The sequence below is a fragment of the Barbus barbus genome (genome assembly GCF_936440315.1).
Source record: "Barbus barbus genome assembly, chromosome: 28".
NCBI lineage: Eukaryota > Metazoa > Chordata > Actinopteri > Cypriniformes > Cyprinidae > Barbus > Barbus barbus.
In genome coordinates, this window is record NC_136756.1 from 3,903,171 (window position 1) to 3,929,706 (window position 26,536).

At 43.3% G+C, this 26,536-nt stretch overlaps 1 protein-coding gene across 1 annotated transcript in view; it reads left to right on the top strand.

The window, feature by feature from the left end:
• The window catches only part of LOC306848281 (serine/threonine-protein kinase WNK2-like), a 104,779-nt gene that overhangs the window by 73,812 nt on the left and 4,431 nt on the right, over positions 1 to 26,536 (top strand). Inside the window, exons 22-28 of the mRNA XM_079382736.1 lie at positions 2,831 to 2,888; positions 3,099 to 3,179; positions 3,292 to 3,425; positions 5,480 to 5,850; positions 6,630 to 6,847; positions 7,793 to 7,993; positions 20,103 to 20,401. Of these exons, the coding sequence (XP_079238862.1) occupies positions 2,831 to 2,888; positions 3,099 to 3,179; positions 3,292 to 3,425; positions 5,480 to 5,850; positions 6,630 to 6,847; positions 7,793 to 7,993; positions 20,103 to 20,401 (1,362 nt within the window). The remainder of the gene's footprint in view (positions 1 to 2,830; positions 2,889 to 3,098; positions 3,180 to 3,291; positions 3,426 to 5,479; positions 5,851 to 6,629; positions 6,848 to 7,792; positions 7,994 to 20,102; positions 20,402 to 26,536) is intronic.

Sequence of the window (26,536 nt, forward strand, 5' to 3'; positions counted from 1 at the left end):
CACCGCCGCGTGACCTTGATTATGCGAAGCGGGTTCCCCCCTCAGGGAGAACCCCCTGGTCTTGCGCCACCACTGTAGGGGTCTCATGTACAGCACGCCAATAGGTAACACGTTGGATGCAGCCACCATCAGACTCAGCAGTCTCTGAAACTGCTTGACAGTGAGTGACTTGCCCGAAGAGAAGTACCCGGTACTGGTAAGCTTCACCCCAGAAAGCAAACCTCAGGAACTTCCTGTGAGTGGGAAGGATGAGACATGGAAGTATGCGTCCTTTAGATCTACGTGTCAAACCAGTCCTCGGACTTGATCTGACATACTTACCTGAGCATCTTGAACTTCAGTCTAGCAGACTGAGGGGTTCAAATGATGCAGATCTAAAAAAAGGACGCAATCCTCCATCCTCCTTGGAACTATGAAGTACCAGCTGTAGAACCCGGACTCTCTCGCGAGGAGGAACCACCTCGATGGCCTTATTCCTTAAGAGAGTATGTACCTCCTGTTCCATTACCAGAGCCTACTCAGGGCCCACTAACGTGGAATTGACCCTGTTGAATTGAGGCGGACGAGAATCGAACTGGATTCTGTAGCCTCTCTCTACAGTGCGCAGGACCCATCGAGACACATTTGGCAGTAGTTTCCACACTGCAAAATAGTCTACTAAGGGAACCAGTCTCTCAAGACTGGCCTCTGGTGTAAGCGGCGCACCGGCAGGGAACGACCGAACTAGCTGCTCTAGAGACCTCCGAAGGGGTGGCGAGCATCTCAGCTCCGCTACGGTACCGGATGGAAGAGACTGAGATGTACGCTCGCTGGAGACCGCTGCGCCCTGCAGCACCATAGGTGGTAGGGTTGGCAGAACGATCTCCTGAGGGCACTGGGGGAAGACGAGCATCGTATGCTGCGGTGAATCGTGCTCTACCCCAGCGGGGCTACCCTCATAAGCCCTGATCCCACTCACATCAGGGCTTCTTGGCCCGAAGACCTCTTCGCCTGCTTGGCTGGGAGGTCCTTGACCGCGCACCCTTCTTACCGCCCCGACCCGCTCCAGCGGGGGCAAGCTTGCCTATACGAGGAGCCAGCACGCGGCAGGGGCTGCTCTCGCCCAGCAGCCCCGTGAGCTAGAGAGCAGCGAGGGAGAAATCCCCGCCCTCATCCAACTCCTTGAGCAGGTCAGCCTGGCATGCCCGCAACACCACCATGGCGTGCAGACATAAGCCAACCCGACCTGTTGCCGCGTACCCCTTGCCTTCAGAGACGATGCAGCGTCATGGGACAGATCGCTGTTCCACACGCGGCATCGCTCTGTGATCGCGATCACTCGTCCCCATCACATACCGTAGTAATCAAGAGGGGGCCGAATTGATTTCCCTACGACCTTGACACCTCAGTGTAGAGGTCGGGGGAAAAAAAGGCAGGCTCGGATGTGGAGGCGAGCCTGAAACCACAGAAAATCCTCTCTGCGGTTCGACAAGCCACTCCACAAGCTCCTCATATTGGGGTGACAGCGTGGGTGCAGCATGCTCAACGCTTCCCATGTCAACCTCCTCGGAGGAAGACACGAGAAACGCTGACGTCGCTGCCCGAGGGGAAGTAACCGCGAGGCGGGCTTCCGAACTCGAGGAGCGGTCATGGGATCTGACAGGTGAGGATGGAGATAGAGACTCGCTCGTCTCCGATTCCTCCATCAGATCCCACCACGAACCACACGAGCGCCGCCTCTGCTCCGCCTCAGCGGAAGCGGGCAGCGCCGCGGGGAACGCCAACACACACAAGCTGTGTGTATCAATACAGCTCGTATTGCGCTTCTCCCATATTCCAAGCCTTAAACTGGCTCTTATTAGCCATAGCTAAATACAGACAACAGTAAATAAGACTGACAGAAACACAGAGTGCTTGCTGAATGACAAAAAGCTGACGCCGGTTTCACCGCACGTACTTTTATACCAGCTGGTCATTACGTCACCTCGCCCGTGACGTCCCTCCCATCCTTTGGACAGATTTCATTGGTATTCAGAGGCGGTTACGCTGTAGCGTCCTCAAAGCGTCTCCTGACGCAGCTCGAGTTCCTGAAGAGGAACACTTGCCACGGTGTGGTAGATTTAGTAGTGGTGAAGGACCATCAAATAGTGGAATCCACATTGCGGAATATTTCAGATGAAATTCAGAAGAAATCTTTTATCTTCAATGGAACCAGTTCTGCATAAAAACCAGTTTTGGCTGTCAACCCCAGACCTGAGGTTACATAATAATAATAATGTTTATTTTATATAGTGAATTTCTACAAACTCAAGGACACTTTACAATCATTCAACATTCACAAATACTAGTTTGTGCCGAGGAACTTGTAATAGTCCAGATTCAGAGGACCTAAGTGCAGGGGAAGAGATGTAGGTGTGTATGAGATTTGAGATATATTGAGGACCGAGACCATGGAGAGCTTTGAATGTAATGAGGATTATTTTGTATTGAATATGGAAACGAACAGGTAGCCAATGTAGTCTGCATAAAACAGGAGAAATGTGAGAAAATTTGTACATCAACCCTGTTATTCCATGAATAACAGTAAATCCTGTGTCAAATTGTGAACCCTGTTACCCATGATTTTCTGCAGTAAACAATCTATTGTTGAAAACCGGATATTTGTGTAAGTATTGTCCTGTTTACAAGCACCAGAAGAGTAGAAATGGCCAAGTAAACTGTACAGCTGTCAAGTGGTTACCATCAGTCCTTTTATTTTCTGAAGAGAGTTTGTCAATGTTAATTCTGTAGGAAAAATACATTTGTTATACTGCATTTCTCAGGGGTTTTTTTTCTTTCTGTTTTTTTGTAGCCACAGATTCCAGAGAGGTCTGACAGTCTCGGGACCTTGAGTGATTCTGCTGTCGCCCGTAAGTGAAAGTGTGTGTGTGTGTGTTTGTGTGTGTGAATGTGCTAATCTCAGCTGCTCTTCCCCGTGTCGGGCCGAACTGTTATAAAAACGGTGGGAAAACGGCTCTAGATTCTAGATATGTACACGTACTGCAGACTACAAGAAATTGTCACAATTAACAACTGTTATTGTTGTGCTTTTCTTTCTTTTTCCCCCAAATGTCGATCAGCCTTCAAAAGACTTCTGACAAGAAAAGACTCCGGGGCCACTTCTGCTACACACACATCCAAGAGCCACTTCCAGGTTATCAGTGATTGTTTGTTTGTTTGTTTGTTTACGAGTTATATGCTTCTCTGAAATGACTGGTCACAGTTTGACAGCGTTCTGTGTTTGTGCGCTGTAGATCGTGCCGACAGATTCAGATGTGTCTTCTCACGATGGTGAGGATCATGTGATTGATCTTGAATCTGCAGCTGTTCCTGTAATCGAGAACGGACACAGATCCACATCAAAATTACAAAGCAACCGTTACTCAGCACCTCCTGACTTATATCAGGTTTGTCTGAAGTGCAGGGTACAGTATGTCTGAAATGGCATACTGGCATACTACTCATACTGTTTGCGCAAGGTCTACAGTATAATGTACACAGTAAACACCGAAATGAAAATTCTTGGCCAAAGCTGAAACTGAACACGTTTTTTTTTTTTCCTGAGTATTTTGCCAATTTTTTTCACCATTGCATAAATTAAATAGTAAAAATTTGCTTTTTACAGTTTTGTCTTGCTTTTCAAAGAAAAATCAATGACAAAACAACAATTAAAAAATATTTATTTAACACTTTTTAACATTCTAGCAGACATTATACCAACAAAACACAATTTAACTTAAAAAGAATTAGTAAAATAAAAATATTTTTTGGCCATTTTTGAGACCCCCTTCTTGAATCAGGCTTGGGATCAGTTAAAGACAAAAAAGAAGGAAAACTGGACACTTTGAACTAGTGATGGGAAGATCGGATCATTTTACTGACTCGGATCTTTGAATCTCGTTCATCAAAATGAGCAAATCTTTTTTCAAGTCATTTTGTTCATTTCAGCAGAATATTATTAAAATGTTACGTTAATAGTCAAATTCCACAACGATGTTTCGAATAAGATTGTTAATGCAATAAAACTATAATGCAACCAAGGCCAAATTATGAGAAACAGAAACGATTAATTCATTGTTTTAGGTTATGCAGTCTGTTAGTTTCCCTCACCTCCCAATCTACAGTATATTGTTTGTTCTTTTGTCACGTCACATCCCCATAAACTGAAGCGATGCAGTCTGTACCAGAAACAGAATTGATTAGTTCATCTCTCGAGTCTTCGGGTTCGAATCGTTCATTCTGTTGTTATGCGCCCTCTTCCCGGTTCAGTATCTTACAACAAATACAAACATTACATATTGTGTGCTATTATTTTATATATATTTGCTGTATCAGAGTGATTTTTCCTCATCATACGGATGAAGTTTAAAGCCTCTTCATTACCACATTCAATGTTAACCATCATGACAGAAATTCACAAATGTATTAAATTATGAGAAATAAAAAGCTACAATTTGAGACCAGAAATGTGACCGTAAACGAGTTTGTAAGGAAGGTTGGGAATTATTAACTAATTTCTTTGTCCAATACCACCATCATGTGACAAAATAACGAACAACTCAGAACCCGAAAACTCGAGAAGTGAACTAATAATTTCTCTTTCCGGCACAGACTACATAGCGTCTATGGGGCTGTCATGGGATGAACGAACGACTCAAGAGGTGAACTAATCATTTCTGTTTCCTAAAGAACTAATAGGATGTTGCGCATGCGCAGTCAACACGCTCGCTGAGAGGGCTCGTCGTTCCTGAGTCATATTAAAGATTAGTTCAGATTGAATGAATCGTTCATGAACGGCACATCACTACACATGGGGCAGTCGAGGCCTAATGGTTAGCGAGTTGGACTTGTGACCCGAAGGTTGCGGGTTCGAATCTCAGGTCTGGCAGGGATTGTCGGTGGGGGAAGATGTTTGTCGCACATATTGCATTGTCAAATCCATGCCTTGTAAAAATTTATAAAAATGTCAGTCTTTTCACTTATTTGGACGAATAATTTTGGTTGACGAACATTCGGTGCATCCCTACTACATATATTTTTGTCAAAATGTGTAGACTATACTTGACCTTTCAGTGTGACATGAGATTGATGGCAGTCGGAATTCAACAGCTCCTTTTCTTTACTCATTTGATTATACTGTCAGAAGTTTAGACATTTTTACCCAAAATTGGATAGTAAATGCAACATAAGTCAATTAAAAGGATGCCACTCACTGGATTGAACATGTAACATGATAAAGTCATGTGACAGCAATGTAGAACAATACTTTTTTAAATGTTACTGTTTCATATACTGTAGTAGGCAGTATAAGGTACAATATTACATTCTAAGCACAATCCATCAGTTAAAATGTTTTATTTATTTATCTATACTTAATAATTATTTTTGGTTTATTTTTAGGTATTTGCATACATTTTGTTCGAGAGTCTGACATTGTCATTTACATTTGTTTTGTTTTCAGGACACAACTACTTCCTTTTCAGAGGCCAGACCCACAATGCCTTGCGCTCAGAGCTCGCTGTCAGTGGATGGGACGGCGCAGTGCTTGTCCTCGGACACCGGAGAGGAGGATCAGAGCGTTAAGCCCTCGTCTCTGGCTCCTGACCCGTCAGAGTCAGGCGACGGGAACTTCATGAAGCGGGCGGTGGCGTTCCTCCGGCGCTCGGGCCACAGCAGCAGCATCCAAAGCTCCGACTCACCCCCTTGTCCTCTGGTGAATGGACACACCCCCTCTGTTAGCGGCCACGCTCACTCTGCTTACGTCAGCAGTGATAACGACTCTGAGTTTGAGGATGCTGATATGAAACGAGAACTGCAGATGCTGAGAGAGAAGTGAGTAAAGAAACTGACCTAATCAAAGAGCTCCAGTGAAACCTGCCTCACAGAGGCATGGTTTACCACCACTGACCCTCTTTCATTTCCTAATACAGGTTCATGGTCTTATGCACAATTCATAAGGGATAAAAAACAAAAAAATTACGCTCAAGTGAAAGTACAGTTACTCAGTGAAATTTTTACTCAATTAAAATTATGAGTATCTGGCCAAAAACATACTGGAGTAAAAGTAAAACAGTACAACTTCAAACTGTACTTGAGTATTAAAAAGTACAAGTACCCTAGTCAAACAATTTCTTGTTTCGTCATGTTGAAACATCTTCTCAATGTACAGTTAAAATTGCTTAAAAATACACTGAACAAAATATTTTGTCAGACAGGTTTGATTAAAAGGAGATCCACCTAGACAGCAACAATTAAAATGCAGCAAAGTGGAACACAAAAAAATAAAAATTTAGCATTTTTTTAAAGTTGAAATAAAAAGTTGAGCTTTTTTTCTTGAGAAATGTAATAAAGTAAAAGTACAAGTAGTCAGTTTAAATTTTACTTGAATAAAGTACAAATACCCCAAAATAATACTCAAGTACAGTAATGAAGTAAAATTACTCAAGTATTTTACATCACTGACAATTCATCAGCGCACATTTATATTTCATCGCTATTTAATAATTGTAATAATTTACTTTTCGTTTTTGTCTGACGTCATAATACCTGTCATATAGACTTTTCACTAAATAAGAGAACGAAAACCGTAACACAATGTTTGGTATCTGCAGGCATATGAAGGAGATCTCCGAGCTCCAGGCTCATCAGAGAGGAGAGATCGAGCAGCTGTATTCTCAGTTAGGTCGACCGGTTCCTCCCAGCGTGGGCTTCTTGCATGCAGTGCCGCCTACAGGCCGCCGCCGCAGAGCCTCCAAACACAAGCTGAAGGGAAGCCGACTGCTCAATCCCATGGTGCAACAGCTTAGGAACAACCGAAGCAACAGCTCTAGTATGTATGCGAGAGTTTGTGTGAGCCGGAGTACCAGCTTTAAGGGGGGGTACCACTATATTTTGGACCCCTGAGGAACATGGCCAAGAGAATGCTTTCTGGCTTCTGTTCTGAATAGGGAATAATTTACATTTTAATGTAAATTAAGTACATTTGAAATGTAACTAGTATCTAAAGAAAGTGCATAGGTTTGGTCTGCAAAACTTGGCACCACAGTGCACATTTTATTGTCCATTTGATTGCTTATAGTAATAGTACAGCTTTCCCCAACAAGACACATGATTTGAGGAATTATTCATGTCTGAGGCACCAACGGTGCAGAACGTGGTTCATGTCGAAGTTTAACTTTTAAGATTAGTGATTTTTTTTGTTTCAACTGCCTCGCTTTAGGTATGAGTGTGAGTGTGTGTATATGTGTGTGTGGTAATAGTGATTTTGTATGATGGTTTTCAACCCCTCAGTAGAGGTTTGGACCTGGGCTGCAGTTCTCAAAAACATTGTGAGACAAGTTGATCATAGAGACCATTGGTGGCAATAGCTCTTACGACACTTTTGGGAAGCGCAGCCCTGATTGAAAATCTGTTACAGGAATTTTATAAGTTTGATCATTTAGAAAATATATAGCAGATATAGTCTGAACAGTCCGAAGGTCTGTGCCAAGTTTGGTGTTCATTGCTTGAAGCTCTAGAATGAGATACTGTAGAAGCATAAATTGTAGATCAGTGTTTTGACTTGGCAAAGTAATTATAATAATAATTGTACAAATAATACTATTTCCAGATATGCAGTCTACTCCTATTTTGTGCAACCTGTGCAACTTTGTATTTTAACTTGTCTAAATTCTTTTAAACTTTAAATCCACCAATATGAAAGTTGGATTCTCTAAGCAAATCACACTATAAAAGGCCAGATTTGTCACCGTCAACCATCTGTGTTCTCCTGTAGCGGAGACGTGCTCCAGTGTGTCGGGGTCTCCGGTCAAGATCTCGGTTCTGGGTAACAGCTCTGTGGGATCCAGCACAGCCACTCTGAGTCCTGTGTCAGAGCCGCTGGAGCCAGTCCAGACTCAGCAGCCCTGCTCACTCAAGGGCTCTCTGTCCTCTGACAACATCTACGGCCCCACCACACACACACCACCCCGACAAGGTGAACACACTCACACGGCTGTGATCTACAATAGCCTGTCAAGCATATGCTGCTGTACATATTTGCTGTAAATGTATCTGCCGATGCCCTAACCAGCCACAGTGCAACAAACGTCTAATGTCCACTGGCCTTGTGGAAAGCCAAATGCATCATGTAGTAGCATAATCACGGCCAATCACATCATATTTGATGATTGATACAATTATGTGAAGCAAGACTTTAATGTTTGGAGCTGCCCTAATCAACACACATAGAAACCAAACCATATGATTTATTGCTCAAGACGCATGCTGCCTGGCTCGGTTGCAGTGTGACAGTCATTTATAGTTGATATGCAGAAGATGAAGGTGTCAGAGTTGCCTCTCTGAATGCTGTATCATGTTCTAGATTATCATGTCTTTCTCCTCCTATGTTTTTTATTGTCACGCATATCTCACTCACACGCATGGGATTATTGCCAACTTTCACAGTCTCTCATGTGCGCTCCACTCATTTACTTCGTTTAAATGGAGTCAGCCAGAATGTGACATTTAAACGGCTGCCTCATGGCTCAGTCACACGACATGATTTCATTCTTATGGATCAGTAGACATTTTCACACATTTAGTTATTGCCATAAATATTTCTATTTTGAGGTCATATGTGAGCAGAAAATCAATTGATCTTATGTATTTCAAGGAGTTGGGTCATTGCCACAAAATTTCTGTATTTGTCGTGTGTAATCTGTGATATGAATACTTTGTGCCAGGGATGTGGCACAAACTGCACATACTCTGTTTGCGGTGGTGCTTACGCAGCAACCTAAGTTTGAATCCGGCTCATGTCATTTCATGATTTCATCTTCGTCTATGGTTTCCAGTCACCTGTATGCAAAATCCCCAAAAAATAAGGAAGATACTGAAGAAAACCTGCTCAGGACATCATGTTGGATTCAAGTTTCACCTTCTAATTTATGGAGTTCTTAAGTGGCCTAATCAGAGCCTGGACTTCAAGCACACTGAGAATATCGGTACAGACCTGAAGATTGCAAAAGAAATTAAATTGTATTATTTAATTTTATTGTATTATGCTCATACTGTGTCTGAACAGGGCAGTAGAATTGTTGTATTCAATATGGTCTCAGTAATCTCAGACGTAAAACCAGAACTAACCAGAGTCTCCTGTTCAAAGGCTAAACTCCAGTGTTCCACATTTCCAGCCACATGCTGCCCCGAGCCTGGGAGAGTGACTCCACTCGGATCTGTATCTCCTGAAGGAGACACACCAGATCTGAAAAACGTATGTGGGGCGGCCAAAACAGTGCCGACATCAGATGTCTCCTGTACTCTCGTACGAACCGACAGACTTAATGACGGGAAGGCATATAGACCGGTCATCGGCCACACATAAGCCAGAGCAATTACCCCAAGAGGTTTTGGAGGATGAAGGGATCAGAACAGGGATCAGAACTCGGACATCTTTAGGTTTCAGCGCCATAGAGAAACATTGGAAGATTCGAAGCTTTGATTTGATGGTGTTTATGCTACAAAAATGGAAAATGATGTGCCTGGGGTACTTTTAACACTGATTCCAGGTATCCTGAGAGGATGGGCAATGGAATTTATTTTATTACATTTCCTAAACTCAAACAAACCAGAGCAAAAATGTCCCTAAGCATTCAACCCCAATCCAAATGAAGATGAAACGTTCATTTTCTGGTTGTCATACTCATTAATTTACTATTTTCATCTGCGCAAGCAGAACATTAATGTCATCTTGTGCTTCAGCAAGATATCTCTGGTTAAATCTAACGTTGAAGTTAGTGAGTCCATGCTAATGTACAAGCATAAATAGTGAACTGTTCTCACGTCATGTACAGTGTAGGTCAAAAACAAATAAACGAAGGTCTACATTTCAGTGCCTCCCCATATTAAACTGGTTAAATGTAAATTCATTTAATCTTACCCTGCGGTACATGAACAGTGTTGTCATTGCAATCCTAATGATCTTAACATGAGACTTCTCCTGTTTGCATTGTGATCTGTATTTTTACATATTTATTTTGAAATATTTAATATACCTATAGGTCAATTCTCCAGAAGAAAATGGCTCAAAAGTGGCATCATCTCCATTTATGTGCCACATGAGATGATGGCCTCTTTGGACTCGGTAGGCTGGACGTCCTTCATAAACGTTTGTCATAATTCTTGTGTCAACAGAATCCACCCCAAAGGTACCACTAGAGTCAACAACCGGGGATGTTTCCAAGGTAACAGGGTCCAGTAGCATTTGGGTTTAACCCTTATTGTGCAGTGAGGATGCCAACACGGACAAACTCCTCAGCTGTTGAGCACCACTGAAACAGCCCCAACTCAGTGCTACCATTGATGAAGCCACTGCCACGAGACCCAAAAGTCTGAAAAACAAACTTCCAGGAATCAGAATTACAGAAATTGATTTCGACAAAGGCGAAACGAATGGACAAATCGCATTTGTGCATGATGCGTGAATTCAAATCTATCCCAGGAAAAACTCTGTTTCCTCAGCAATAAAACGCCCTTCTGAAGGTTTATCTTCAGACCCGGCCTCTGTTGGTGACCGAGAACAGCCTTATCAAAGTCAGCCATTCGTCAAGGTATTTTAAAGCACATATGCCCTGGAGTTGCTTTCCTGTGTTTCAGTGCCTCTGAGTCAACATCCTGAAACTGCACTTTCTAATAGTAAAGTTCAGTAGATGCAGGTCTAGGATTAGAGTGAAACCGCTGTTCGTCAACACGGCTGTAGAAACTGGATTCCTTTTGAGATGGATGCACTTAATCTATAGCTACTTTCTCTACCTTGGACTACATTTCCTGCAAAATAATCAGAACCACCAGGACACCTAACATTGTGGAGCGTAATCCATTGAAATTAGGCAGGCAGGATGTTATACCCCTTTTCTATGGAAGAGTTCTACAGATGGTTCTCTATGGTTCTACAGATGAAGCCTGTGGAAGAGGACTTTGGTCGACCATGCAAATGCTAAGGCCCATATGAGCCAAATTTATTGTCTGACAGTGCACAGAATAGTGAAAGCCATGAGATCGGAGAAGTATAGAATGCCTCTGTCTGTTGCAGGCCTTCCGCAAAAAACCTGTCACAAAACATATGGCCTGTTTCAATATAAGTGGCCCAGCATGCACCCATGGGGGCAACGCTTTTTGTAAGCACATAATTGTAAACGAGGAATGACTCCTGTGCTCTGAAGGCATTGTTGCTCAGAACATGAGTGAGGAGCTGTTGATCTGTTGGGTTGCCAAGATGCAAAACACAGAGAAACTAGCAGAACAGAATCTCAAGGGCAGTGAGGAGAAAAGCAATGAAGCTTTAGCGGTTTGACACAATTCTCCAAAGAGGGGCCTTTTGACCCTATAGATCAGGGAAGCCTTAGTTGCCAGCCTCAGATGTGCTTACGTGGCACAAGTGTACTGTTGAGCAAGGCCATTGACTCCAGTCCTTTTTAGGGGTAGTCCAGACTACTTGGCTGCTTCTTGGCTCCTCTCGAGGAACCCACGGGGGAATCATTTACTGAAAAGCAGTAGATTACTTTTTTGCAGGGTGAAACCTAATGACAGTAGCATTCACTGCACTGGCAAAATGCCCCAACTAAGCAACAGGAGCATCCAGCCAACTTCTGTTTCTCATGGATATCTGTGAGGTTGAACCATAGATGCCTCTCTGTCACCACCAACCCTGTCACATAACGACAGATCGTGCAAGCTATATGCTTCTTGACTTAAAGCAGTTCAGTTGTTCGGCTGAGCTCTTCATCTCAGGAGTCAAGCAAGTAATTTCGTCCATATCCTTAAGGACATCAGCTTGCTACGCCTGCAATACCACCATTGTATGCAATGCCACACCCACTTGATCGGCAGGCATATTATTGTTAACATATTATTGATTACACTTTATAAGGACTTTCTTGAGCAGTGAAGTGACAGGAAAAAATGTAATAATAAAATAAAAAATTTGCACCAGTAGACATGGATAATTTGGAATAGTCTTCAATGCTATCACAATGGTGTAAGTTACAAGTAAAATCAGCTAATCTTCTTGGAGTTGAATGGTTAATATGGCAGTTTTACAGTTCTTTAACCTAAATGGGTTTCATGTGTGGAATTGTCTAGTGATGCATAAGGGCTGTGACCTGTTATATGGATTCCAGAAAATTGTTCCCATTGTTAGAAACACACAGGCACATGTACACATCTACATTAACCGCTGTTTTCGGAGACGCTTAACCAGTGTTGTGGTGTGTTGCTGATATGATGCTTGTTGATGGGGTACTGATCTGATCGCTGCCTGTGTCGGCTGTTACACCTGTCTCTCTTTCTCTCTCTCTCCCTCTTATATTCATTTCTCCACAGGCTGGACCGTTTACCACCAAACATCTGAGCGAATCACCTATAAATCTAGTAGCAAACCACGCACTAGATTCCTCAGTGGACCCGTGTCTATGTCCATCTGTTTGTATTTGTTCTACTTTTCTTCTATTACTCATAATTCCCTTTCCCCTGTTTCTTTCTGCTCTTCTTTCATGATTTGTTTTGTTTTTTCTGTACTGCATTTCTGTCATGTTCACATCCAATACTCATCCACACACTCATTCAGTGATCATCAGGCATTCTCAGCCATTACATGTCCATCTTCATGTCAGATGGCACTTTCCATGAATACGGTACAAAATAGGGTCTGAAACTTAAAAAAACAGCAGGTATTCAGGGAAAAGAGGTTCGTAATGTTCCGTAAAATGGTAGTTGTTAGCCTCATGAGGTCAAAGTAAATGTCAACAGTCTACAATTAAAATGCAGCTTAAAAATATAATAAATATGAAATAAAATACACTAAATTAAATCATAGGTAGCAGGGTTGCAGACTTCCTAAATCCTAAATAAAGCTTTCACTCAGTAGGGTGTAAAGCTCCTAGTCTGGGAGCAAATTTCGGCTTGTAGATTTTGATGAACTTATATTTACTTTTTTAATGTAAAGAAAATATTTGTTTGATCATTTATTCTTTCAGAATTGAATGGTTAAGCTTGACAAATGCAGTCAAAACTACAAAAGAATATTATTTACCTCGCTGTCCTCCATACTGTATGTAGAAAGGTCTTAACACCGTGTCCTAACTACATGGCGCAAACGTGATAAAAGCTATGTTTTCCGAGTTAATCAGAGTTTTTGTCCTTACTAGCCGCGATGGCGACACTCAAAATTTCTAATTTAGAAACAGTGTCTATTTCCGCAACGTCGCGGCTGAAACAACAACATACAAACTATATGATAGTAGATAATCTCAGGTGATTATATGCTTTATTCAAAGTTAAACGTGTCTAATATGAGTTTAAATATAATTTTGCGTAACCTTATAGCTTTACTGAAAGCAGCAACAGATAGTTTACCTCAGATCTTGAAAATAAATGAAAACAAATATGTATGTTAAAACTGTGAACTCACTGCGAACCAACGAGTGTATTCCATGACAAAGATGTTATCAGTCACTCAGTATGTACATTTAATGATGTTAAAAAGCTTTTATATTTATGAATTAGATTATAAACGTATCCATTTCGTTGCGAGTGCAGAGCGCTTCCAGAGAGGCTCCGCCCACACACGCTTTGATTGGCTGTGATATTTGATTAATTCTGTCACGTCATGTCTGGTGTGGACACACAAATTACTTGTCACTGGAATTTTATCGCGTCGCATGTAGTTAGGACACGGTGTAAATGATTACAAATGATTAGATATTTGATTTAAATGATATGATAATAGTTCATCCTATATATCCAGAAGTTCTCATGAAAAAGACTTTGAGATTTGTGCCTCTACACCAAAGTGTATCGTGTTCGTGGAAAGAGCTGGATGTCTGCTCATCTGGCCTTCAGTTTGTCTTCTGTACAAACGCTTTGTGCTGGGCTGTAGCTTTGACCGATAACATGAGCTTTCCTTCCTCAAACATGGCCATTCTCAACATTTAACTGAAAGCAGAGAGCGTGTGTATGGATGTCTGCCAAAGCTTTTGTATCGTTTGTATATCTGTGCCTTCTTTCCTTTTCATTCCACGTAAAATCCCAATGAGACGATGATTGAGGTGCCGTGTCATGTTTGGAGTCAGAAGACGAGCATGCCAAGGGCACGAGCAGGGTGCTGTGGAGAACATCAGGGCTGTATTTTGAATTTTTTATCTCTGTCACCTGCATGATTATAATATGATGCTGTCCAAGAAGCATATTATAATTACCTTGCGTTTCTGTTACGGCTTGTAGTGTTTTGTTCCTCTAGGTGAGAGTTCATTTTGGAGAAAAACATGAATTTGCCCACCAGTGCGTCATAGCTATGATTAGGAAGCTCATTTCTTTTTATACTTGGTCTCCGTCCTTGTCAAAATTATATGATTTGGTCAGTATTCTAACCTTCATTGTGTGAAAAATTATTTTTTCCCCCCTTTGTAATTTAAAATTTAGCATGCAGCACTTTAGTTTATTCATGTTTCAATAGTTTATTTTTTATATGCTTCAATTTTGTTTTATTCATGCTTTTCCTGTTTAGTTAGATGTTATTTGTACAGTATGACATTTTAAAGCTTGACGGAAGCAGTTTCACTGTCAAAACAACAGTGAATTAAAAAAAAGTAGAATTAAACTGAAAAAAAAATGTAATTAAAAAAAGAAAAAATATACAAATAATATAAACAAATTAGCCTATAATAGCCTACTATACAGAAATTGATTAAAGTAATCAAATGTACAAATAAATCACTGCATATACTTCACCATAAAAATTAAACATAAATTGATTCAAAGTTATGAACAATATTCAGTGAAGAGCAGTGATTAATTCTGTCCATTTCTTTTGTTTGATTAACAGATGATGACAGACAGTGGCAGGTTTAAACAGTAGGATGCTGTCACGGAATGCACAGATCTAATATACTGACTAGCATTCAATTTGGCTACTTTCCAAACCGTTGATGTTCACTTAAGTGCCCCTATTATGGGTAAAGAAAAAATTGTATTTTGGTTTTGGGAGTCCCCAACAACAGATTGACATGCATGCAAGGTCAAAAAACACTTTCATTTTCTTATAATATGCATTTATTTTTACCTTACTTGCTCAACGACTCCCAAACGATTCGCTCAACGATTCATTTTTCCAAACCTCTCCTCTGCGTGACGCTAATCTGCGGTGATTGGTCGATTTCATTTAAAGCAGTGTTTGTGAGGCAGTGCTGCTTTGTTGTACAGCGTTACCAGGGAAACAGCTATTTTTACGCTCCAAAAGTGACACCTAGTGGCAAAAAATTTATTAGCATTTTCATTCAAACCAACGTGAAAAGACCAACAAGTGTGCGGGCAATATGCTAATGTTTCATGTTGACATCAACGTGAAACGGCTTGGGATTCATTTTAAAAACAACTCGTTTCAATGATTCAGAGTCGACTCTTTCTTTTGAGAGACAATAACTAGAGCCCTGCATTTCGGCCCGGGCCCGACGGGCCCCGACTTTTTTACGCCTCTAGGGCCGGGCTTCGGGTCAATTTCCACGTCATAGTTCAGATGCGGGCCGGGCCTCGGGCCTGTTTTGGGTTTCCTCATTTTTATATTGTAGACATCTATCGATTAGTGAAGAAAAAAATTGCCGCGCTGGTGGAGACAACACGAGACCACGCGACTGACAGCAGCTCGATGGTGTTTAGTGTCCCGCAGCAGCAGCAGGTGCACAAGCGACTTCAGCGCAGCTGAATAGTTTTGCGTTCAAATGCATGCAATAGGCTAAAGCTTGCTGCAAAACCCCAGCAAACATAACCATGAATGTGTCTGCGGGAAATAGTAAGGAGATATTTGAACTATTTACTAATAAACTAATGTTTTCTGAGTCACCGTCTCCTCATTAGACGCGCCTTTAGAGAGAAATGCATCTTTATTGATTATGATTAAGATTATAATAAAAGAGTTTTTGCTTTCGATTTTTTTTATTTTGTTAAGTGATCATTTAAAGCTTTCTATAGATATTTTTATCATGTCTGTGAGGCATGTATTCGCTCAGCTTCGGTTCACTTTTTATAAAATAACTACCTTTTGTTGGCATTGTGAGTGCAAACAAATACAAGTAGACCCTTTACAGGTCCGAATTATGTATTACTCTTATCAAAAAAAAAAAAAGACGGTGTAGGCTATTTTAATTTGTTTCCACTGAAAGCAATGCAAGTGTTTGCGCTGGTGCCTCCATGTCCTGTAGAACGCGCTTTAGCTTCCACTCTCCGCACAAACGTACATATAGGCTAGCGCACATTATTATTATAGCAGGTTTAACGTTTAAACATTGTTATATACTTGAAATGTTTTAGTATATCTATAGATTTTATTTTAGGCAAGTCGTGATGATATGAGAAGGCTAAATTGATCAAACATAGACTATGATCAGCTCATGCCGCTGGCCGCTTGGTCGTTACTTTAAAAAACAAAAAATTATAGGCTATTTAACGAACAAAAATGCTCCAAACGTTTTTCTAAATTAACTTAATAAAAATAATAATTTTGCCATTACACACGAAACTGAACTATTTTAATAGCCGAAACAGTAGTATAAACTGTTTTAGGAGAAGGGGGAAAAAAAGACGGTAATTCTGATGAGCTGTCGGACGTGGGCATCTCGGGCGTCTCGGGCCAGGGCCGGGCTAGGGCCTAAATTTATGGCCCGTGCAGGGCTCTAACAATAACTTTATACACGGTGCACTTTCAGATTTAAAACTTTGCAGGATGTTTTTATTCACTTATAGCTGTGTTACACACTGCATGAAATATCATTTTCAAAAATCCATAATAGGGGCACCTTAAGACATAACTGTGTTTAGTGAAAACTCACCAAGACTGACATTTTGACATATACAAAAAAGGGCGAATTGCACACACAGAAAGCACTTGGGCAAAAAGCAGCTCGGTGCGCTTTTAACTCGTTTTTTAGTATCGAGCAAAAAAGACATGGAGACTGTATATGACAGTCACGATACATTATTTGACTGATTTGGATGTTACATAGAAAGGGTGACAGCGCACCACATTAAAGGAACATTCATGTTTTCATAACCGCTGGCCAAAATAAAAAAGGGGAGGAAGGGGGCCCTCCACAACATGCATACTTTGCATATAGAGAGGATTGGGTCTGCTTGTAAATAACTCAAGGTGTGCTTACCGAGATGGATAAAAAAGTCTTTTTTATGCATCCAGATGTTTGTTTTTGGTTTTAAATGGTGCTGCTTTCAAAAGTGGAGGTTTAGGAGAAGATCAGTTTTAGTCTTACATGCTTAATATTTTCACTCACTGCCACAGACACAAAACTAATATGATGACAAGATTGTGAGCAGCAATTCAGTTATTCAGTCCTGATTTTCACAGACCCCATGAAATCTAAATTAGAATGTTGTGGATTTTAGTCCATGTCTATTAGCTCTGAGGTCATCTGCCCCATATGGTTTATAGTCCAGTAAAATGCTCACAAAAATAAGAATGTCCCTTATTTTAAATACTCCCTCTATCTAATGCTACAACAGAAGCAAAGGAATGGACAGCTGTCATTAGAGGTGATAACCATGGACAAAAGCGTCTGCTAAATGACAAAAGTAAAAAGTAAAGAGTGTAAAGACCATCGACTCTACCGTGCGACTCCACCGGGCAGGGACACCGGCAAGGGATAGAAGTATCGCTTTTTATTTTAGTTTATTCATTTATATATTTATTATTGAAATGTTGTTATATGCATGTGTCAATTTTATTTAATTTCTTTATTTTCTTAAATATGTGGGTATCTAGTATTTATAGAGTTGTAACTTTTAGTTTTAGTTACTTTTTCTTATTTGTAAGACGCTTTGGACAAAAGCGTCTGCTAAATGACAAAATTAAAAGTAAGTAAGTAAAGTAACCATGAGCTTTACCCTCGAATCTTGACTCAAAATAGAATAGCTGAAGTTGGTGGTGTGAGGTCCTCCAGAGATGAATGTAAAGAGTCTACACTGCTTTCATCCATGCTACAAGCAGTCATGTGTGAATTCTGCTGTCTTCAGTTTGTCCCAAACTAACATCCTGTTTCAATAGGGTATAGGCCAGGAAAGAACAGATAATCGTGCTTGTCAAACCATTTCATGGGGATTTTAAAGTAGAACATTTAGTCAAACAAGAGCGTTGACGTTCATTTATACCCCCTCTCCACCAGGAGGAACCAGGTGCTAGCTCAGAGCCAGTGCTATTGCCAGTTCTTAGTTGGTTCAACTGGCGAGCACTTTAAGAACTGGTTGCTTTTCCACAGGCTAGAGAGCCAATACAGAGCCAGGGCTTATGTCACTGAATACATTTCATGTTTCGATTCACTGGCACGGCAGCGCCAAACACAACAGACTTGTTCGAGGTGCATCGCGCCACACAGACAGATAGATCGATCGCCACACAACACACTAAAGCACCGCGAGAGCGATCCAAAAGCATAAAGAGCCGTCAGCTTTTCAGTCGCTCCCGCAGCACCCCGATGCCTCGCACCGAACGGTCCGCGCAGCGCCGATCCATCCCGAACAAGCCTAAACTAGCTATCAACAATGGCGTACGTTGCGTTGCTATTGATGTTCATGGCTTTGCGAACCTACATCGACATCCAAACATGGCGAATCCAACGTGTTCGTGTTTAGCCACTATTTAAAATATGGCGGTCCAGCAATGCTTTGGTGATACTTACGAACCGCTTTTACTGGTTCGGAGCTGGTGCTTTGGGTGTCGAAAGACAAAGAACCGGTTTGAAACTAGGCTCTGGCTCCGAACCAGCACTGGAACTGCCTTGGTGGAAAAGGGGTATCAGAGTCCAAGCTTGAAGGTTGTCTGTACAAAAGGCCTTTTTAGCTCATAAGCCATTCAAACACGTCACTCACCAACACCTCATTATATCACAGATGAAGCCTCCCTGCACCTGATTCTGTATCTGTTCACTGATTGGTCGCTATGTTTTCTTGTGCAGCAGCTTGTCCAATGGGCTGTGCCATGTGCTTTTCCCCGCCCCTTAACGTCTCTGTCTGTGCTGTTTTGCTCTTGTAGGGTCCACTCTGAAACGGCTATGTCTAGGGAAAGAGCGCAGCAGTAGTAACTATCCCCTCCTTTCTTCTTCGGTCCTTGTCCCACTGTCTTACCTTTTTTCTTTGCCGTTTTCATTTCTTTTGTTGGCATGAGCGATCTCCTGTGTGATAAGTGCTCAGTGTTTGCAACAGCAGTTTGTGAAATGTGCGTCACCGTTTTGATTCTTCATATTAATTTGGATATTTTGTTTTCTAGTGCATGGTGATATCTGTGCGATACTGTCAAGTGCTTATTGAAACCTTTATTATTTCTGTATTCCTGGTCATTTAAGTGCATATGTGTATGGATGTTTGTTCTTTGTTTGGTTCTGTAATCATCCAGCTGCTTGATTTTAGGCTAGAAACAAGTACTCAACAAGAAACGTGCAGATACGATCAGATCCATACTCAGTGTTTGTTCTTGCATTACTGTGCTGGAACAAACCTCAAACTTGTTTAAATCTAGCTTCATGGATAATGCATGTTGACAGTTTAACTTAAACTAACATGCTTGGCAAGACTGCATTTCTTACATTATGCCCAGGCCACAAAATTCTGCTGAATTGTAATGCTATTCAAACACCAAGCTATTTTGGAAATAAGTTCTTTGTAATTTCTCAAAAGGTGACACATCCACATATTCAACCTTAATTTTGGCATGAGCATGTTTGATTGTCTCTCCAGTCACAATTGCTTTTAGTGTATTGTTGAAACTAATTATGAATCGTTTCAAATAATCAAATCTATTTGCAACCCCAAGTATGAATAGTGCATCATTTATTAAAAATTGTTATTAAATCATTGTCAAACCAAATGTTTAGACTACTAATAATAATTTTCATTAGGGCTTGTTTTTTATTAACCGTGATTTTAACCGCACCTCACTGCGTAACGTGATGAATGACATCAACATTCTGTGAGCAGCAGATTGGTTACAGAGGACCTCAGGGTGAATTCTCTGAGTTGTTGCTTGAGGTCTTTCTCAATCTCTTTCTCAGGGTCTCATAGTACTGGTGCTGCCCATGTGACTTCAGCATCCAATCAGAACCTGCCTCCCGCAGCCATGCCTGCTTCATCCTCTCGGCCGATCACGGCGCTCGTTCAGGCTCAAGCAAACAACAGCAACAACAAAAGCGGTACATTCACCGATGACCTACACAAGCTGGTTGATGATTGGGCAAAAGAAACTCTTGCCTCTGCCCCTCAGCTCCGCCCCTCTGTGTGTCAGAGTAGACTGCAGAGATCTCATCAGTCCTTCCAGACCAACCCCACTCCAATGGCCAGAATCCCCAATCAGGTACTTTATACTGTTTGTCCTTCAGAGCCTTAAAGGGATAGTTCACCTTCAGTTGCTGGTCCTCATTGATTTGCATAGTGTGTTTTCCCATACTATGGAAGTCACTGGGGACCAGCAACTAAAGGTGAACTGTGCCTTTAACAAATGACAGAATTTTTATAAATTTTTGAAAACTGAGTACATAAAATCTGGTTTACATCATTTATTCTTGCACATTTACATCATGTTTGTAAAAATAATGTCTGACTAATATATTGCATTTGTGGGTGCTGATGCATGTTTGGAGCTTGTTGCTGCAGTAAACAGTGTTGTTGTGTAGAGTTTGAACTTGTCAACTAACTAGCATTCAACATAGACAGACATTTGTGGGAATCACCCATCAATTACTCTCATCTGACCTACAGTAACATCTCAGGGTACACATGTAACCATGGTTCCCTTCCAGGAACTCGAGCTGCGTCGACGATGCTACGGGAACGCCTTCAGCGTGACCGCGCTCTGAACTAGAGTGTAATCTGTCCAATGGATGGGCGAGACGTCATAGGCGGGTGACGTCACCGACCGGGAAGCATAAAAGCACGTGCGGTGGAGCCGGCGTTTGCTTTTTGTCATTCAGCAGCCGCTACTCCGTCTGTGTGTCTGTCGATTTGTTTTGTGAGTCTCATGGGCTGTGTCGCATTACGGGCTGTGTGTTCCTCCCTGCACATGTTATATCACTGCTTGGGATACACGCAGTCTGTGTGTGGTCTGCTTGAGAGGGAGCTGACTGCCCGTTTTGTGAGCTTTTTTCATTGCTTATGCCTGCTCTCTGAAGGCTCTCTTTGAAAAAGAAAAAGAGAGGAGTGAGTTTTCACTAGCGTTGAATGAAGACGGGCGAGACCCTATCTTCTTCCCTTCCCTAGACCTGTCTTCCTCCGAGGAGGTGGACGCGTCAATGAAACAGTGTTTGCACAAGCATATTATGAATGAGAACAGCGCGCATTCAGCTCTAAAAAAAGAAAAAGAAAAAGAAAAGGGGCTGATTGTGCTTCCAACATCTGGCGAACGGGTTGGAGACGGGTTCGCCCTATCTCCTCCTGCATTCCCCAGATCTAGCGCTCTCGCTCGTGGAAGCCCGCGTGAGCGGTTCTTCCCCCTTTGAGTGAGAGCTCGCTGTTGCTGCGCGCGTTGCCGAGGCATTATGTATTCTCATTCATATCAGAGCGATGCCCCGGGTGGAACAGACGCTCGCAAGCTATCTGTCCCCTTGCGTGGCGTTGTCTGTGAAGGCTCGCGGCTGCAGGTCAGGCTGGTGCATGTCTGCACACCATGGCAGTGCTTAGAGAGCTGGATGAGGGATGGGGCTCAATTTGACTGGAATATAAGCTGATCTCTGAGCTCCCTAGAAACGCTGTCTGTGGTCGACCCTATCTGACATGAAGGAGAAGATAGGGTCTTCCTCATGGACGCCCTGTTTGTGCCTTCTGGCCTGTTCGAGGTGGGGCCGTGGTGGCAAACGCTCTGGGTTGGGGACCTCTAAGGCTAAGTCGGATCTGCGGACCGTTCTTAAGTCTAAGGGGTCCTTGGCCAAGAAGCCCTATGGGCGTAAGGCTCCGGGCTTATGAGGGCAGACACCTCTGGGGCAGAGCGGGTGTCCGTCTCCCCCCAGTGCCCTCGGGAGACCAGTCTGCCAACCCTGCCGGGGTTCCAGGGCGCAGCTGGCTCCAGCAAGCAATGTTCTCAGTCTCTTCCGCCCCGAAGTGTAGCGGAGATGAGAAGCTCGCCTCCCCTGTGGGGGTCACTAGAGCTCCTGGTGCCAACAGCTCTGAGTACACCAGAGGCCAGTCTCGAGAGTGGAGCTTACACTCTTCAGTCGTGTCTCAGGCCAAGTCCGAGGACTGGTTTGTCACCATAGATCTAAGGACGCATATTTCACATCTCCATCCTTCCCTCTCACGGGAGGTTCCTGAGGTTTGCTTTTGGGGGCAAAGCTTACCAATATCGGGTTCTTCTCATTGGCCTTGCACTCTCACCCCGCACTTTTACATCAACGATTGGTTGATTCTAGCTCGATCAGAGCAGGTGGCGATTCGGCATCGAGATGTCGTTCTCGCGCACATGAAGGGGTTGAGACTGAATGCCAAGAAAGTGTGCTTTCTCCAGTATAGAGAACCACTTATCGAGGCGTGGTGTGGGATTCGACCACGATGCAGGCACGTATGTCTCCTGCTCGGATCGAGTCGATCCTCACCTCAGTTAAGAGAGTGAAAGAGGGCCAGTCACTCACTGTCAAGCAGTTTCAGAACTGCTGGGGCTCATGGCAGCTGCGTCCAACGTGATACCTTTTGGCCTGCTGTACATGAGGCCCCTACAGTGGTGGCTCAAGACCCGGGGAAACCCGCTTCGCATCATCAAGGTCACGCGGCGATGCCTACGTGCCTTAGACATGTGGAGCCAAGCTTGGTTCTTGTCTCAGGGCCCGGTGCTGGGAGCTCCTTGTCGCCGCGTAATGCTAGCGACGGACGCATACCTCACCGGTTGGGGAGCGGTCATGAGTGGCCACCCTGCCCGCGGTCTGTGGAGCGGTCGCCACCTAATGTGGCATATCAATTGTTTGGGAATGTTGGCCGCGTTTCGTGCACTCAAGCACTTTCTCCCAGACCTAAGAGATCACCATGTGTTGGTGCGCACCGACAGCACAGCGGTGGTCTCTTACATCAACCACCGGGGAGGTCTGCGTTCGCGCCCCTTATACGGTGGCGCATCAGATCCTCATGTGGTCCCAGGCTAATTTCGCTCACTGAGAGCCGTTCTATATCCCTGGGTATTTCAGGGAGCAGACATCCTGTCGAGACAGGGGCCGAGGCCCGGGGAATGGATGCTTCACCCGTGGTGGTGAAGCAGATATGGAGGTTTTTGGCTTTGCGACTCAAGAGTCAGCGCTATGCCCCTCTAGTTCTTCCAGCTCCTCTGGACTGGACGCTATGGTACAGACGTGGCCGAGGCTTTGTTTGTACGTTTTTCCCCGATCGCTCTGCTCCCGGGAGTTCTGGCGAGAGTGCGCTAGGACGAGTTCAGCCTACTTTCGGTAGCACCATTCTGGCCGGGCCAGGTATGATTCTTGGACCTGAGTTCTCTCCTCGACGGCTCTCCATGGGAGATTCCCGTCAGGAGAGATCTCCTCTCACAGGCGGGGGGCACTTTCCTTCACCCCCGCCCGGAGTTGGGGAATCTGTGGCTGTGGCCTCTGAGGGGGCGCAGCTCATAGCTTCCGGTCTCTCAACCGAGGTTGCTGAGACCATCTTCCGATCCAGAGCTCCCTCTACGAGGAAACTGTATGCCCTGAAGTGAAAATTTTTCACTTCTTGGTGCGGAGACCGCCACCTTGACCCAGTTAACTGCCCGATTGGTACAGTGCTGGAGTTCCTGCAGGCCCGTTTCTCCGCAGGGGTTACTCACTCCACTCTGAAGGTTTACGTGGCGGCTTTATTGGCCTACCCCGCCCTTCTCGGTGGCCTTACAGTGGGTCAACACCCCCTGGTTACATGTTTCCTCCACGGTGTGCTGAGGCCTCCAGAACGATCCCTTGTCCCTACGTGGGACTTGGCTGTGGTTTTGGAAGCTCTCTGTACCTCCATTCGAGCCTATTGAAGAGATTTTTGATCGCATTCTCACTTTGAGACTTCCTTCCTTTGGTGATATCTTCTCTTAAGAGAGTGGGGATTTGCAGGCCCTTCATGGCCCCTTCTATCTCGTCTTTGCCCCTGGTCTGGCCAAAGCGTTTATCTACCCTCGAGCAGGTTATTTCCTAGATCCCCTCTTCTATACCACGGCCTGTCGTGCTGCAGGCCTTCAGTCCTCCTCCCTTTGGGGAGCCCGACCAGAAGCTTAATTGTATGTGCCAAGGAGTATGGCGACCTCCAAGGCCTTTCTGGCAGAGATTTCGATGCGGGTTGGTCCATGCCCCTCACCTTTGTTCGGTTCTATGACCTTGATCTTAGGGCCACTCCGGGCTCTTCTGTTCTTTCGCCCTTGTAGTGCTCCTGAGGGATACATGCAGTTACAAATGAATAATTTTGATTCTCAATTACAAGTTAACTCTAATTAGGTCATGACTACCTATAAGTAACAATTTTTGATGCCATTGGTATAACACAATCAATAATGACAGCATACAGACAAGTTGTCCGCTGGGCCTATGGTGTTCTGGGCAGCCCTTACCTGCATGTGTTGTGTCAGCCATTATAAGATAGTTTACAGAGGAAGGAGGACTTTATAAAGGTTTTGAAATGCCCCATTTTGTTGACAATCAATAAAAAATAAAGTCACAATCAAGCAGATCTGCATTTATGGTTAATTCAATTCAGTTTTATTTATACAGCACTAAATCATAAATATTATTTCATAGCACTGTTAATACCCAACTCAAAACACAACATTTCAACTGTTAATATATATATATATATATATATATACATATATATGTATGTAGATGTACCAAACATATACTACCAAACGAAATACCATCTGACCCATTTAAAGACATTTAACAATCTTTCAGTCTGGGTATCACACTTATGTGTTGTTAAAGTGTGTTAAATGGTGAAGGCTGTGCTAGATATACACCAACAGCCTGATCATGTTGATCCTCTGACTGGAGGGATCTGGAGAGAGGAGCAGGTGTAGTGGACATGACTGGAGGGAGGAGCAGGTGTAGTGGACATGACAGAGCTGTGTTCTCCTGGAGCCTGTGGTGACCTGCAGTATTCCTCTCTCAGACGGCATATGCTGGGAGAAGCAAACACAAGTTTAGATCACATTCACTGCTGACCATGCTTTTCCACTTGGCCTCCATCACATCTGTTAAGTTACATACCACCGCGTTGTTTGAAGCAGATGCATTAGTGAAGTCCAGTCTCTTCAGCTGCACTAACGCACCGAGGCCCGGAAGATACTGTCCTATTTCTTGTTAGGAAACCTGTGGACTCGATGTCCTAACAGGCTGGAGTTTGTGCAACCTCCACAAACACAATAATTTACCATGACAATGATAAATTGAAATAAAAATAACTACCGAAAACACACTGACTCGCGCACGCTCAAAGCAGAGTGCGGCACACGACTCCCTTATGTGACGTAATTTGACGTGATGTTGAAAAAAAGTGTTTTTTGAGAACTGTCAAGGAAAGCCTCACTTTTTCATCTAAATTTGTGCCCTTGCGTCTTGTAAAACATTTTCAAATCCTGCATTAACGGTTCATGTGGTATTTTCATACAAGGTTATATATTCATTTGAAAAAAAAAATTAACCTGCAATATGCACTTTAAGAGGAATGTTGTTTCTCCTCTTGCTATAGAAAGTCGTCCTGCTGAAACCTCTGTTTCCTAGATCTCTGCTGGGATAAGTGTTCTGAGTTGTTAGGGTCTCAGTGAGTCTCCTTGGGAAGTTGTCCGGTGTGGGGTGTAGTTTGGCCTCTCGCTTCAGAGAGTCTTCATGCAGAGCCTCCGTCCTTAGAGCTCAGCCAGACGGTAGTGCCAAGTTGGTAGGCTCTCTGTGAGCCTTACTTGGGAGAGGAGAGTTGTTTGCCTTCCTCTCACTTAGAGAGGAGTCGCTTCTCCTCTTAGGTCTCCTCTTGCTGTAGAGAGTCATCCTTTTTGGCCTCCGCTCCCCAGAAATCTGCTTGAGTAGCAATTCTAACTTGTTAGGCTGTCTGTGAGCCTCCTTGGAAGCTGTCTTGATTGTTGAATGTAGTTAAGTCTCCTTTAGAGAGTTGTCATGCTGAGGCATTCTCAGAGCTCCAGTCAATTACTATATTGCCTTAAAGCTTTTCTCTGACTGCTGAACGCTTGAGCTCTGTCCACGGGCTGAATTTCTTTTTTAACTTGATCCTGCAAAGAGGAGAGGAAGGGTGCATCCTAGGACTTTCTCTGATAGGGTTTGTAGCTCAGATTTTGGCCATAAGGAATTAAGTTACTGGCCACTGGTGTGTACCTTAGGGATTGGGACTTCAATGTCAGCCATTTAGGCACTCGTCCCTTCAGAGTGGGTATTTGTTCCCCATTGCGATCCTCTAAAGGGAATCGAAAGGGAAAATCTCATGTTACGCATGTAACTGTTGCCATGGTTCAGGTATATCCATGCTCGTCTCCTTCAGA